Raw genomic sequence first — 16,200 nt, forward strand, 5'->3', positions numbered from 1 at the left:
TTTTTGATCTCTTGTAATTTTATTACTTTTTACTTATTACTAACTACTACTACTAAAAAAAAATTATAACTACTAATTAATTATACGCGACATTTCATTAAGAATAAAATCTCAAAAGAAACGTAAATTGTCAGTTTGCAGTCAGCCTACAACAGTCGGTCACTCGTGTAATTGGACTATTATCAAGTAATACCCTAGCTATATTGTTTCAGTTTGGAAATACGTGGTTGGATAACAAGAAGTATTTGTGCTGTTTATGAAAAATGATATTAATATTTGCCATGACGGTGTTCGGTGTTATAGAATCAGCAGTAACTCTACCAGCCTCAGTACCAAGTAAGTTCTAGTATATTATATTATAATCTTATAATATTTAGTTATGTAGTCTTAATAAAAGGTTTGTTTTAGTCAGTGCAGTGATAATTATAGTATAATATACATATTGGAGTAACTGGTATCAAGCGAATTACTAGTATAATGCCGGAGTATATTATAGAATTATAGAAATGTTCTCTCAAATACATTTCCCGGTATGATTTGCGCGCCATCTACTATAAGTTATTTGTACTATAAGATTCCTACAAATACCTGCTTTTTTATTTTATCGAAATGTGATGAACAGTATATTAGTGCATATATTAAAAATATCTAAAATATTCTATATTGTTTTTTATTATAACTGCAACGATAAACGAATGGACTGTTTACCTGATGATAAGCGCGCAAAGGACATCTTGTCATAATATGACACTCATGATCTTATTCATTTTCGTTCAGGTTGATTTTACATATTTATATCCGTATACCGATATAATAGGTTAATGAAGTGTATATATTTCAGGTAACGAATCATCGGAAAATGAAGTTAACACTTACGACTTTCCTTTCGTGCCGCGATCACAATGGCGCGCCCGTACTCCAAAACAGTTAACATCTCTAGTAACACCAGTCCCTTATGTGGTCATCCATCACTCCTATACACCAGGTGCATGCTACACTGACGATGAGTGTTGCAAAGCTATGAAAAGCATGCAAGACTACCATATGGACGACAGGCGGTGGTGGGACGTAGGTTATCAGTAAGTGCATTTAATTTAATAATTAATAATGAAATCTCCTTAGTCGTTGTGTGATGTTTACATGAGATTTGCTTTGTTCGTGATGGTAAATTAAAAACTTAGAATTATTTCATCATTAGATTTTACTGATATTACTGACACTCACTTTTTGACACATGGAAAAGAGGTAAGGCATTATATTAAATTAATAACATAAAGAAATTATCAATAGGAATATACCTCCAAGACTTAAAAACAAATGGTACGGAATTTATAATTTATTTAACATATTAACTGACGCCTAATGAAAATTAGTATTGGACAGATTATTTAGCTAGCAATAGGCTATATAACATAACGATATAAAGAAACGTAACATAAAAAGATATTGCATAAACAGGGTTTCTTATGTGACGCAGATGAAGTTAAGCGGGTTTAACTAGTATCGTATACTCGTATGATAGATATTAAATACACGTGACAAACATATCATGTGCCACTGTGTTCGTATTGAAATGTAAAGCCCTGAAATGTTTCTTTCAGCTCTATATATATCAGACTCTTCCTGGGTTCAAATAATATAATAATTGTATTATATCGTGGAAGCCTGTCACGGTTAAATCTCTCAAATTATAGTACATAGTGTACGTATGGATGTGTGACGAATTGTCGCTAAGTAACGTGAAAAACAGATAAGTCAAATATTATATATTTAGTTGCAATTTTTCTTATAAGTAATAAACACCTAAAACATTATTTGTAGTTATATTTGCAATAGGATGTATGTATACTCTTGGAATTTTGTGAATGATATGTCTCATGTCAAAGGTCGCATCAATATCTTCAAATCAAAACTACAATGTACCTACTTATATATAACTGTTTACAAAACAGTTACGTAAGATAATTATTATAGTGAGTAAATGATAATTTACTGAATCGAGTCATGTTTGGACCACAACTATTATGAATGGACATAATAGTTGTGATAGTAATATTTCTCATATAGTCACCATCATGAGAAATATCCAATCTTTTCAGCGGGCTAAGGAGTGCGTTATGCTAGAAGTTTCGCCGCGTGCTAATGTATTGTGTGGACGTGAAATCTCCCGTTTTTTTTTTTATTTAAATGGCAAATAAGCTGACGGTACATTCATAAGTGGCTACCGCCGCCTATATATATGACGAACAGCGCCAAGAACATTATATTATTGTATGACACTCGGGATGATACATAGGTACTCTTCCATGCCGTAGGACTAAGAAGCCATGCCTTTTTCGTGTAAAACCTGCAATCGATATACAGCTTACAAAGCTGTTGTTTGCAGTTGAAATAGATGAGACTCAGGTACCCACTCTTTTCTACCTCTGATAAAAGCGGAGTTTGAAGTCTTTTATACTATTGGCGAAGATTATTAATTGGCATAGGACAATTCTATATGACAAGTAACATGTAAAATTACACCGTTAATCTTCCTAAATAAATAAATAAATAAATAAATATCTTTGGCCCAAAAGAGTTTGTCTATAATAATAGGTCTATTGACTATTATTTATTAATAATGTTAATTTGAAAAAAATGAGAGGTTTGCAGAAAATTCAAATTTACTAATAGAGATCCCGTACTAGAAAACACAATCGAACTTGATGAATTGAGGGAGAAGTCATACAAAATTACTATAAATATAAATTTATTTTTGATTACTAGTTATTTATTGAGACTATTAAATTTTGCAGTTTCGGTGTGGGCAGCAACGGCGTAGCGTACGAAGGCCGCGGCTGGAGGACACTTGGAGCACATGCTCTACATTTTAATTCAGTCAGCATTGGCATCTGTGTTATAGGAGATTGGAGAAGTAAGTACACATTTACATATATACTTCCATACATTAATATACTATTTTTACGTTAAAAAATGTAGGCGAAATTGCGGGAAACAACGAATATTAGGTTTAAATGTATATATATATAAATGTATATACTTCAGAATAACACATAGGATATAAATTTCACGCGGATGAATCCGTCGGGACAGCAACTTTATAATCAGTTTCGTACACAAATATAACCTATTTTAGATTAGTATATGGCATATTTTTACTCTAATTTACATGGACAACGCAGTGAGATATAGCCAATAAATTTATATACCTAATTCTATCTTCTCCAGATTCCACACCGCCTGCAGAACAGTTGAAAACAGTGAAATCTCTTATAGCTGCTGGTGTAGAACAAGGTTATATAAAGACAGATTACAAATTACTTGGCCACAGACAAGTACGCCAAACAGAATGTCCCGGCGATGCTTTGTACAGCGAGATTACGCATTGGGATCACTATTCCCCATTCCCACATTCATCAGCTGATTTATTATCTGTTAATGAATTGTCTGATAGCGTCAAAGACGATATAAGAAATAGTACCAAGAGTTAGTTAATAGAAATAATTAATAACTATATTTCCTAATTTATTCTTTTTTCAAACGTCAATAAAATAGTAACATTGTGTTTGAACTTTAACTATACACAGTTAATTACTTAGATATATATACAAATAGTATTTTATATTACTACTGATCGTTACTATAGTATCAAGTTACAATACGTATTGTCTTGTTCATAAAATATTTTGTTATATTACATATACGTCCCACTAAAAAATTGTTAATAGGTGTAACCGTTGCCTGTATACATGAAAATCACTACCAACATCTTAATGTTGGTAGTGATTTTGTCGTCTCGTGACGCGTGGTCCGCCACATGAGTTGCTATTGTCGAGCTATTCTTGTAATACTTCGGTGTCATCCCACCCCACAACTTCATTGAAATCATTTATCCTGATTTAATTATATCGAATTAAGTATTATTTTGCGGAAGTCTATTTAATTAATTAATGGATGTGTATTATTTTCTTTAATTCCGGTACTATTATCATGTGTAAGACTACATTCAGTGCGGAAACTTGACCGCTACCAGAAGCGTTACAATTACGACCTTCCCCACTAGTGATCAAATTATTGCGTCACGTGTTTCGCCTCTAAATGAAGTATCATCAAACAATAAATATAGTTTAGATTAGTTTAGAAGTCTTGTGTACTGTTCGGCGACCAGACTACGTATGTTTATGGTCTCACAAATGCTAATAGTTGTAATCCTGGTTTAATATAGGCAGCCATGCAATAATAATCGCCGATAAGATTTGCCGATCCTGATTGTTTTGTGAGTCTCGTCTGGGTTAAGGATGCTCCTCATGATGCATCCTCGTCCTCATTACCTTGACTGTAGGCTAATAATAATTGGTTAATCATTTATTAACCAATTTTACAACAAACGACAAAGTACTTTAATAAAGACTACCTCGATTTATAATTTATGATATTTGTGTTTAAGACTATAGTTGTAAGCATAAAATAATAAATATTATGACTGCACAAAGTTTGAGTCGGTATCTAAGTATAGGCAGTTTCAAAATGTGTCAGATGTCAAAGTGGTCAATAATATGTTTCTAGGAAAAGTTCCATATAAATCTCGGCATTGAAATTAAATTATGTAATTAACTGACATGCCCAAATTAAAAGAGAACTATATGGTATACATATGTTGTTTTCTTTTAATTTGGTGTTCTCTAATATGTACATTTAATAAAATAATAATATTGGCTTTTCTTGATGCAATGATCTGTTTATACGAAGCTGACAGTTATCTTTAGTTATGGTTGTTATTAATTATTGAAATATTAACATATATAATTTGTATGCAATATAATTAAGTGGTAATAATTTGACAAAACAAACCAAACGTAGCATCTGATGTATGACATTATACCTAAAACAAGAAAATCTCAAAAATGTATTCTTTGAAATAGTTGAACCTAATAATAGTGTTCATTGCCATCTCCAGTCACTTCTAATAATCCCTAGTTGAATTAGATTACGAAATGTAATGTATTATTAGGTATTCTCTTTGAGACACGGTTAAGGTGTTCTTCAAATGGTGTGAAAACGTTTCATTAACATTTGTCTCTTTGTAATATTAGTATAGATAGCTAAATAAGGTAACATCTCACCAGTATTTTATCTGGGACAGGTAAAATACCGGTAAGTGAAATAGTGAAGAAAACACATTAAAATGGAAACATACTTTTAATGACATGACGTTGCTAATAATCTGTAACAGTTTGCATCTATAAATTTGGTTGCACAACACAGGACATAGAGAATAAGAAATTGGTTCCTACTTATGTTATAAATGTTTATGTAACTAGGTACATTATGCCAAAAACTGGTGTATTATAACATTCTATTAATTTTAAGTATGTGTATAATGATATTTTATGGAAAGATACTGATAGTATTTAATAATATACACAATAAACAATACATTATTTAGTTTAATTTATCTAATAAATAAAATACTATATAGGGCTGGTCAGATCAAATTAAATCAATGCAATAAAAACTTATCGTTTGCACAAATCCTATGAATCTCTGTATATAGGTACAGCAAATAATAATTTTAATTATATCATAAAATATAAACATTTTATTTTAGTCGTTATTTAATACATTCATACGTCTTTAAATTAAACAATTGACTGTGAGCATTGGCAGAGACATGTTTATTGTTAATTTTTCTTAATAATAGTATAGGAATTCAGGTTAATTTCTTGTTTTGTTCTAAGCTTTTAAACGTTTTATCGTTTTTAAAGCGAAAATACTAGACTATTTAGATTTTTTTGGTAGAAACATAGACTAAAGTTAGTTTTGTGACGACATCAGAAAATACACAAACAAGTAGAGCAGTTAGTAGACCAGTAGATCATTTAAAAGATAAGTAATTTATCAGGCAGTTATCAATATTCAAGATATCTTCTACACATATTGAAAAACAAATCCCATCGTAGCCTCGATTTGTATGTTCCAGATAATCTCAAAACTATTGAACCAATTGTATAGGATACTTCAAATGGTTTTCATCAACAGATTTCTGAGAGAAGAGTATAGTTATATAATTCCTTAATATTTTGTGTAAATAAATAAAAATACTCGTGCATAACGGGGCAGGTCTCGAATTGAATTAATATTGAAATTAATATAGAATAGATTTTTTTTTAAGTTTTCATTTTATTGCGGAGTATCCGTGTTATGGATTTATTTTAATTATTTATTTATTTCAGGCTACTAATGGCCAGTATTATAAATTAGGATTATTTATAATTGGCTGTTATGAAGTTGACATCCTAGGAATGAAAAAGAATGCTATCACATCATATTCCTACACCGAACTCGCTCTACATTTTCAAGAATCTCTCTAAAATGTTAGATGAATTTATGTTCTGGATTTTTAATTAACAATTCTTGCCTATAATGTAAACAGCATGTATTTTCTATGGTTCATTTTAATATAATAGATGTATTACATATACGAAAGATGAAGTTTTCAACATCCCAATATAGGGTAAATAATATTTATCGCTAATATAACCATATAATCTACCAAAAAAGTATTGACTATTCTGAGATCGGTACTTTTTCTATATTAAAAGAAAGAGAGTTCCGCTTTCAACTCGGTCAATACTTTATTGTTGAATACTACACTAAATATTTATTAGATTCTTATATGTTAACAAGTGCGAATTTAAAAATGGTAATTACACAGGTTCGTACAAACATTTATTTAAAAACACATTAGTACCTACCTATACATTCTAATATATTATGATAATAATTATTATATATGCTACTAAATAATTATTATTTCTTGATACCGACTTGTGTTTATAACACATTAGGTATCTATACATACACACTCTCTATGTCAGAAACGTTATTTATTAGTTGAAATTTATATGAAATTAGGTATATTCCTGTTTCTCAATTTTATAATATGTATTTGTACTAGCGATTTTCGTGACTATTGGATTGGTTTGTATACAAAAATCACATTATATAAAAATAAAAATTACATCAGTGAAATAATTGTGTCATTGTATATGTACTTATATCATGTACAATACTGATATATATTACGAATGATGATAAGCAAACGTAGATAGTCTACGCTTCTCATTCGCTTGTGGTGTGTATATATAGAACCCTAATAATAAAGCTTAGCTTTTGGATAGTTTTGGACTTAGGCCTGTAAACGTATTTGGATGAAAAATATCTAATATAAGCGTATGATAATCACAATTATTCAGATTTGTTGGATATCGATCTTTTAGCACAGGAATATCTATGAAGCCTTAACGATAAATTTATTAGTATCTAAATATACTTAGGTATATTTTATTTGATAAAGACAATATCAGAATATAGGAGCTACACTCAATAAAAAAGTAAATAAATATAATTTCTATTAAGTATATAGCTACATTCATTATAATTAATTTGGTAGATTATTAATTACACTCAAAAAACAACAACAGTCATTAAGCAAGAAATGCGTCCACGATGGGTTATTTATTACCAAACAGTAGTGAACGCTATCACCTTTATAATATTATATATTTTGGTGTTTATGTGATGTGTGACATAACTCTAAATATGAAAAATTCTGCAAAGACGCAATGTGTGACTCGAGTATTTGAGCTCAGACAATGTGTTCAACGTTTGAACAAACATTTGCAATTCGCTGTTCAGTGTCGTTTTTCCAAAGATACATTATTAGCTATTATATAGCTTAGTTATAACACAGATAATATGGTTAGAGTGACTATTTTTTACCATAATCAAAAGAAATTCAAAGCTTTAACCACGAGGAATTTACACTGCAGTCAAAAGTTCCGTGAATTGCTTCGAGAAAAGGATCAAGCTCATACTCAATTTAACAGAAAAAATACCCTGACCTCTTACTTTCATAAAACAAATTTGTGTAATGCATTTATTCAATGAACCCAACGTGTTTCGATAAATTTTTATGACTCAATGAGAGTTTTCGTTCTTTGAATTTAACAAATTTATAAACATGTATAGCACAAGAGCAATGTTTATTATACATAAATATATTTTATAAAAAATATTATTTAAAAATAAAAAGGAAAATACATAGAGCTACATCTTTTAATACAATGTTAATCTCATTTGACAATTAGATAATCAAATTGAATGTTCTATTTAATAGACAATGGAAGCTCTAATAACGTGGGTCTGAACAACATTAATTTTAATCTGACACATATGTACATGCAATTCACGGTATTATTTAAATATAAGCTTGAAATAAAATACATCAATGTTGCGTAAAAAATTAAATAAATAAATAATTTCTTTTGTAACATATTACTTAAACAAATTAATGTTTAATTTATCATATAAGTAAGATAACGATTACATAATTATAATTTGTAGTAGTAGATGACTATAGTTTCACAATATCTATTTCAGGATACCACAATAAATTTGCTTTGCGTCTTATATTTTGACATCGATAATAAAAATTCTTTATAATATTATAGTTTAAATATAAATAATATTTTCATCTATATATTTCAAACAATGAAAAGATAAGAAGATTTATACATTATATACTTTTACTTAAAATGTGTTCAGAATTTACGTGAATCTACGTCCATGTGGACGTAATACATGTAACGTGGACAGTAACTTGACTTAATTTATTAAAATATTAATTTGTTAAATAGACATTTAACTAAATTGATTAATGTTAATGGTAATTTAATTCATATTAATCGCACAGTTCTTTAAAATTCAAATAATAATCCATTTGAGTGGGTATCTTTAATTATAGGAATAGGTTAATTCAAATAATTCGATATTTACTCGAGAATATGCTCCTTATTACAGACAAGGCACAGGGTAAGGAGGTTTTAATGATATGAAATGTAGGAATATAAGGTTTTAGAAGCTGGACTTGACATATATTGTTATATCACATAAAAATATTTTTAGAATTACAGTAACTTCTTCATAATACGCCTTTAAGATTTTTCTTATATTCTTGCGTATTTTTTAAATAATAATACTAGCAATACTAATGAAAATAAAAACGAATTAAAAATGAGTCCTTTTAAATAATGATACATTATTAGAAATATATTGAATATATTTATAAAATAAGTATGTGATCAATTAACATTATTTATACCTGATTATTTATAGGACAGATTAATAAAATACCGTAGGCAATATTTTGTAAATAATTCGTACAAGTCGTAAATATCACCATACCGATATGATGTACCAAAAATTACTGAGGTATTTGCTTACTTAAATTTATAATTAATTTAATGATTCACCAAGATTTACCTAAGTATTTTGGCATCTTACTGTGTCTTATAAGTATCAAAACATTTAATAAGTTTGAAAAGGTTCTTCCCACGTCTTCAATATTTATTCATTCATACTGATTCCACAAAAATACCTAATAATTTGAAATTAATCATAATTTAAATATTTATTATGATGAATTATATATTATCTGATTTTTATTAAAAAGAATAGAACATTTCAAATTCAATATACATCTAACAAAATTTGTAAATATGGAGACAGTTTTATAATATACATATATAAATAGTTAACACTCAATTTAAAGCTACACTCTCAATTAACAATGTATATACGAAATATAAGGTTCTCATTAAATTTCATATCTAGATAGATTTATAATTTTATAAATAATTAATTGTTCTAAAAATTTTCACTAATTTTATTAAAGACATGTGGTCTACTATGTCTTTCTGAAATAATATTGATGTAGGTACAATATAATTTGCGTTTAATCACACAAATAAGTATATAATCAATATTAATACGCACCTCGTTGTATTATGATTCAATGATAGCAGTAAATATTGTTTACAAAATATATTTAAGTTATTTTATAAATTAGGTGAGTGCGTTTTACAAAGATTTCTCCATTTCCGATACTTATCAGTTTTCTTACTAGATGCCGATGACCCCACACTCACATTTCATCCGTCATATGTGTTTCAGTTACAAAAAAAAATAATTTGTGCTAGTCGACATTCTTTTCTGCATAGTTAGTATGAAGAATTATTATATATTATTTTGGCGTTGGTTAAAACATTCCATTTATATTTTGCGAATATATCTACGCAAATAATATTAATTATGAACTAAGCGTTAGATAAATATAAATACTATGACAACAATAAAAAATATTATGTATAGTTCATAGTCAATCTAAATTGGAATATATTTAAAAAGAATCAAAATAAATTAGACAAATATCATACACAATAAAAAATATAGGCAATGTAGAAGAACTCTAGAGGACTTTCGAACTATAAATGTAGGTGTCGTATGCGTGGTGTATAAAATACTTACGTATTTTTATTTTTAATAATGTTTTTTTATTTTGAAACCATCGCAAATTGATTCTGAATATATAAAGGATTTGCGAATTGTGGTCAAAATATTTCTATATCAAACAAACAGTAAGCATATAAATATGATATAGACACATTTGTATATGTTTGAAGATAAACGCACACAGCTACGCCTGACTAATTATGCTTCATTATTCGACATCGAAATCATCCTTCCTACGAACTATATACCTAGATGATTGTCATTTTCATAGATTAAAATATATCTATTATTTTAAAATGATCATTATTTGTTCTCTATTAAGGTTTGAACTTGCAACACGAGATCTCTAGCGAGAGATAGCACGGCAGATGCATCGTGACGCTCAGCCATTTCTGAAAACAACAATCTATTTTAGTTACATTGCCAACTACTATAAAATAGATAGTAATCCTTCTAGAGATATGTGTATAACAACGCCGCTATATTTGCCTTTATTATTGTTACAGTTGTTCACTTTTATTTTGTTGGTTATGTGCGTATTTCGGAACGGAAATAGAGAACAAATTTCATGAGTACCTATTTACTATGATTATACTACTTACCTACACAGCTATAAGCATATCTACTACTAACACATAATATAACAATATAGTACATATCCATTACTTTAAAACAGTAGCGAAAAGTTAATTATAGTGCATTACTGTACTAAAATTAGCTAGATATAAATAAATAAGAAAAGATTGTTTGATACTCTAATTATACTTATAATTATTTTTTATTCTTGGTGTATCCGCGGTCAGGTGCTAACGGATCTGACTTCATGCACATTCTATCACCACAGGTGCCTCAGCAGCTTATACCATTACGCATTGCAGGTGCATTTCGTTATCACCCATTAAAAACGATGCAAAACAAAAAATGCATTCATGTTCTAATGCGGAAATAGCAATAGGAGACAATATAGATGCCTGTTCAGTAAGTACAGTTACACCGATATGACTGTACTACCGAGATAGTCTTTGGTCGTCTACATGGGGAGTATAGGTGATTTAAGTTGCAAAACAGTTTGCTTTGTAAACTGTGTTTCAGTTCTCGGATGTGAAAATTACAGGATATCTTAGTCCTCCGGAATTGCAACGCATGATAACGTAATATACGTAGTTCCACTCATGTAATTTTTGACATATCATAAGAGTCTGTAATAAACCTAAATAAATAAAGATTATTTGATTTGTATAGGTAGGCGACGGTTACCACTTACCATCAGATGGGTTTGGTACCAGGAAAAGGTAGACTCACCATTGAAAAATTTAATGATATCCGTGAAGTCCATAGAGTTTGCGAGGATGACGTCACGGTAGGTCTCGAGGAGAGCGAGAGCCATGAACAGCACCATGTGTTCAGATGCAACGTGGCGCGCCGCCCAAATCAGCTCCCACGCTGAGAATACCTGATAACAATCATTAAAATATATGTATTTGTTACATAAAAACGTAAGCAAAAAGTAAAGAATATAAATTATTTTTATACATTAGTGATAGGGATGTCAATTTGTATTCTAATTATTTGTCGAAGAAACCTCGTTTACGTAGTAGAATAAAAATAGCTACATAAAATTGTTTACTATAAAAGTTTTAATTGAATTAGAAATTTAAAAACATTATGTCGGGATTTTATAACATTGTCCAATTTCATATATCATTTCAGCAGCAAATTTATGTCATGTGTGTTTATCTAATTTTAATTCAGGATGCAAAGGATTTTCTTTCTTGTATGAATTATTACAAAATAACAAATTATACCAATCCACCTCATGCTACAATATAACTATAAGAACTTCATTAAACATTATGTTTGAATAATATTTTGTAAGGATAAGACTTACATCTTGATACAACAACTCCCGTTTGAAGTCTAGCAGGAACCAGCGATAGCAGAAGTAGAAATGTGTGTAGTCGCCATGCGCGTGCATCAACTCGTACAATTCGCAGTCCAGTATTTGAATCAGGGACCTGAAAGGAACGACTCCGACATTTTAAATTATATGCACGTAAAAATTATTTATTATACTTTAATGCAATAACAAAACAAAGTTGGCGGCCTTAACAAGTGTGTGCGGTAAAACTTGTTCATTTATATTTTCTATTTCATGTGATTTCAAAATATTTTGCTGCAAATTTATTTTCTTCTATTTATTTTAAATTTCTTTCACTCAAAATCAAACAACAAAAGAAAATAACAGATAGTATAAAAACGCTTGCCATAAAATCAAATAGAAAATATCACTAAAAAAATACTGTTCCTCAAGATAGTTATATCTCAATTTATTTTTTATTATAGTCTATTGAGAACTTATACTTTTATTTATCTAAAAAAATATATCCACCTGTTCTGGACCTGTCTGAACATTGTCTTAAATTAAGCAATTTGTATCTAATTATCATTTCCTACCTCATATCAGCAAAGTGAGCATCCATAGCCTGCCCGGATGGAAAGTTGTCTTTGGCGCGCTCCATCAATCGGGCGAACAGCGCATGCGCGACCGCTTCTTCACGCATCATCACCAGCAGTGGCGCCGCCAGGTCACACATGCCTTGCATATAACCTGTATCTAGGTGCTCCCATACAAACCTGTAATTTTTTTATATATGTGTAATGGCAAACAAGCTGACATCCCCTGTTGTTAAGTGGTAACGGTTGCCTATATCGGACGGAACTACGGACATCACGTTATCAGGTGACAACCGTGATAATGATCAAGCGTTGCCTTTTTAGAGGATTAAGATGTCACGCCTTTTATTCTGTATTCAATGGCTGAAATGGACTGAGGACACAGATGACTTTTTACAATCTACCTCTAGTGTAGTTATAAGAAACAATTACTAACTTTGAAGAAGAACTGAGTGAGTCGCAGTTTATCGTTTATACATACATACACTAAATAATGAGTAAAAATTTGTCTCGAAAATCTTTGCGGATAAGCAGCTTGCTTTATAAGCTATATAAAAATTCTTAAATGTAAATTTGACATGATATGGTTTCTGTATTCAACATACGTGCACATTATGTTCCTAAGTTTGTCAAGGTTATCATCAGTGAAGAACGGGTAGTTCCTGTCGCACCTCTGCACATCCTTCTCTATGCGATGTAGGTTTAAAGCAAAGCTTTCCACTAGCTCATTCTGAAATTTAAAGTATGATATTAAAAAAATGAAGTGATGTAATTTCGATAACAAGACGTTGTGAAGTGTATATATCATGGTCACATTACATGTTAAGTAATAAAATAATAAATTAAATGAACCTGAATATTTCGTCTACCTAGGCATTTAGGGCCTGAGTCAATTTTAGATGCTTTGATCATTTAAAAAACGAACTCTCTTATAATTATATTAGGTCTATAATGTTCTGGGTAGTTTCCCCAGTAATTTGTGTTAACCTACACAAATTACTGGGGAAACTACCCAGAACACTGGGTCAGGCTTTGATCGCGTTATCTGAGATTTAAAATAATAATAAATGATGTAATTACCGAGTAAACTCCACCATTGGAGCTAGCAGGTGATACACAATTAGAACGATTATCTGGGCGCGGATCATTACTCGGTTCTAAAGTATCGAACGATGCACCCGCAGAGTGAGATTCTTCTCTCACGACACCCAGCGGACTTCGGGCTGGACTCACATTTGCTAAAGTGAATAAGATATTATTTAGATGCCGATTAAGAGAATATTACTGGCATAAGTCATTAAAACCAATTTTGAGTATTTGGAAGAATTAACATTAAATAAATATACATTAACTTACTAGAATTAAATTAAAACAGATCTATTTAACCACGCATTTCGAATGTCATTTGAGCCAAAAAGAATGAGCAAGAAACTTAGAAATGTTATACAACTTTATAATTTTAAGTCGAAACATTTACGTATATGTGTGAAATAGCACGATTTCATTAGAGTTAGAATAATGACACACTTAGTTGAGTAGCAAAATAAATAAAATGTAGTAATCAAAGCAGCCAAGTATATTTATTTGCTTGTAGAGAACAAGCAAAAAATATACTTTCCGAGGTAATATGAAATATCTTACCCGTAGTTCCCCCAGAGGCCGGAGACCCAGACGCAGCCAAATCCACGGATGGATTAGTTATAATGACACTAGTATGTTGCTGCGAACTCGGTTGCTGTTGACTCGGTTGGTTCTCATCTAGTGATGACCTCAGATCACTTCCATTTATATTAACATTCGCACTATCAACACTACACAACAATCCCCTTCCATCACCTTTTTGTACCATATCTTCCGCTATTCTTTTAATCTCCGCTATACTTTCTCTTCTTAAATCTGGGTTTTCTACTAAACTCTTAACATGCACTTCCTCGTCATCATCTAAGTCTTTAAGACTGTCTATATCTAAATCTCTATTATCACCGGTCTCAGTCTCTCCGTTAACTTTAATGTCTTTCTCCTTTCCTTCAGAATCCAGCTCTATGTTATCTACTTCATCTATACTAGGTGCTCGAGACAGAACTGGTTTGTTGTCCAGTCGCTTTTGTTCATTTTCACTTGGTTCTGGTGAGACGACTGGAGGATTGTCTGATATGACGCTATAGTCATCTTCAAACACCTTTAAAAACATAAAATAACTGCATCATTGGTCTTTTACTTCTGTTAAAAAGAGAATAGTTTCAACACTTCTAAAAGCAAGCAATATTTGCACAACATTTTTCTTTACTTCGATAACAAACTAAATTAATCCGTAAGACAGTGGTAGGCTCATCACCTCCCACATTCTATTTCATATTGGACTCGAATGTAGGAGGTAGGTCGCAATGTCGGCTTGATGAAATTTTGCCACCACCCCTACGTCGACTCTAGAAAACACTTTTGATTTCTCATCTGGTACAATAGCAGTCAACGTATATTTATGTTTCTTAGTTACAACTTAAACTCACCTCACAAGGTTCTGTATTCTCCACAGGCTTTAATCTGCCAGAAGCTTCAGATAGACGTGCTATAGACGCAGCAGTTGCTTCACGATCCCTTTGCCTCACTATCGCCTCTACACACAACCACTCTGACATTGTAGTTTCATACTGACGACGACACGCAGCATCTTGTTCCATACGTTCCTCTTCTGTTGATCCGAATCTAGAATAAATGAATCCTTTGAAAATATATAAACAAATTATTGGGATTTCATGTTCAGTTTCGAGACAAAAAACATAATAATGAAATGTATAGATTTAACGACCTTTTAGCAAATAAAATGAATGTTTATATTTCTTTTCTTTTTACGAGTAATTATTGCCATAGTAACCGCTAAAGTAAATAATTATTTGGTCTGCAATAAAGTAATAGTATAATTAGTATTTACTCATAATATCCCAGCAAATAAGGCCACACTTCACGCCTTATATCGTGTTGTACTCCGTGGTAATATACTTGTCGGTACACTTCGTCTTTGTCACTTACAACACCTTTGTTATCCGTCATAGATCGCCAAAGTTCTTCCGATAGACCAGACTCTGTCCCTTCTGAAATATAAAAAATAATAGATGAATCTATAATGTAGATATCTAATATAATATAATAATCTTGGCCTAATCATAAGTTTATACAATAAATACTAATAAATGTTTATACAATAACTTATATATTTTATCAGATTAAGAAGATTACATATTTTACTTAACCATAAATAAAATATTTATTGTCATTAATATCATAGATACTTCTTTCAGGTAAAAAAAAATAGAATTTCCTATATTCATTACCAGACGGAGATTATAGAGTTTTTACTTAATAGGTATTTGAAAATTATTACTGATATATTCTTCT

The 16,200-nt window shown here is 30.5% G+C and overlaps 2 protein-coding genes across 2 annotated transcripts in view; one reads left to right on the forward strand and one right to left on the reverse strand.

Annotated features, from left to right (window-relative positions):
- The first annotated feature begins 252 nt into the window (after positions 1–252).
- Positions 253–3,533, forward strand: LOC131847100 (peptidoglycan-recognition protein LB-like). Its single transcript, XM_059196567.1, has 4 exons — positions 253–336; positions 842–1,079; positions 2,796–2,914; positions 3,229–3,533. The coding sequence occupies exons 1-4, from the start codon at positions 264–266 to the stop codon at positions 3,489–3,491; spliced, it is 693 nt and encodes a 230-aa protein (XP_059052550.1). The 5' UTR covers positions 253–263; the 3' UTR covers positions 3,492–3,533.
- A 6,973-nt stretch (positions 3,534–10,506) lies between these two features.
- The window catches only part of LOC131846076 (small G protein signaling modulator 2-like), a 43,084-nt gene continuing 37,390 nt past the window's right edge, over positions 10,507–16,200 (reverse strand). Inside the window, exons 15-23 of the mRNA XM_059195296.1 lie at positions 15,737–15,896; positions 15,315–15,510; positions 14,449–14,986; positions 13,888–14,045; positions 13,413–13,537; positions 12,808–12,987; positions 12,242–12,368; positions 11,656–11,806; positions 10,507–10,745 (exon numbers count right to left, since the gene is read on the reverse strand). Coding sequence (XP_059051279.1) covers positions 10,657–10,745; positions 11,656–11,806; positions 12,242–12,368; positions 12,808–12,987; positions 13,413–13,537; positions 13,888–14,045; positions 14,449–14,986; positions 15,315–15,510; positions 15,737–15,896 — 1,724 coding nt within the window. The 3' untranslated portion in view covers positions 10,507–10,656. The remainder of the gene's footprint in view (positions 10,746–11,655; positions 11,807–12,241; positions 12,369–12,807; positions 12,988–13,412; positions 13,538–13,887; positions 14,046–14,448; positions 14,987–15,314; positions 15,511–15,736; positions 15,897–16,200) is intronic.

Source organism: Achroia grisella, unplaced genomic scaffold, assembly GCF_030625045.1.
Source record: "Achroia grisella isolate CSIRO2021 unplaced genomic scaffold, CSIRO_AGI_Agris_v1 utg109, whole genome shotgun sequence".
NCBI classification, from domain to species: domain Eukaryota; kingdom Metazoa; phylum Arthropoda; class Insecta; order Lepidoptera; family Pyralidae; genus Achroia; species Achroia grisella.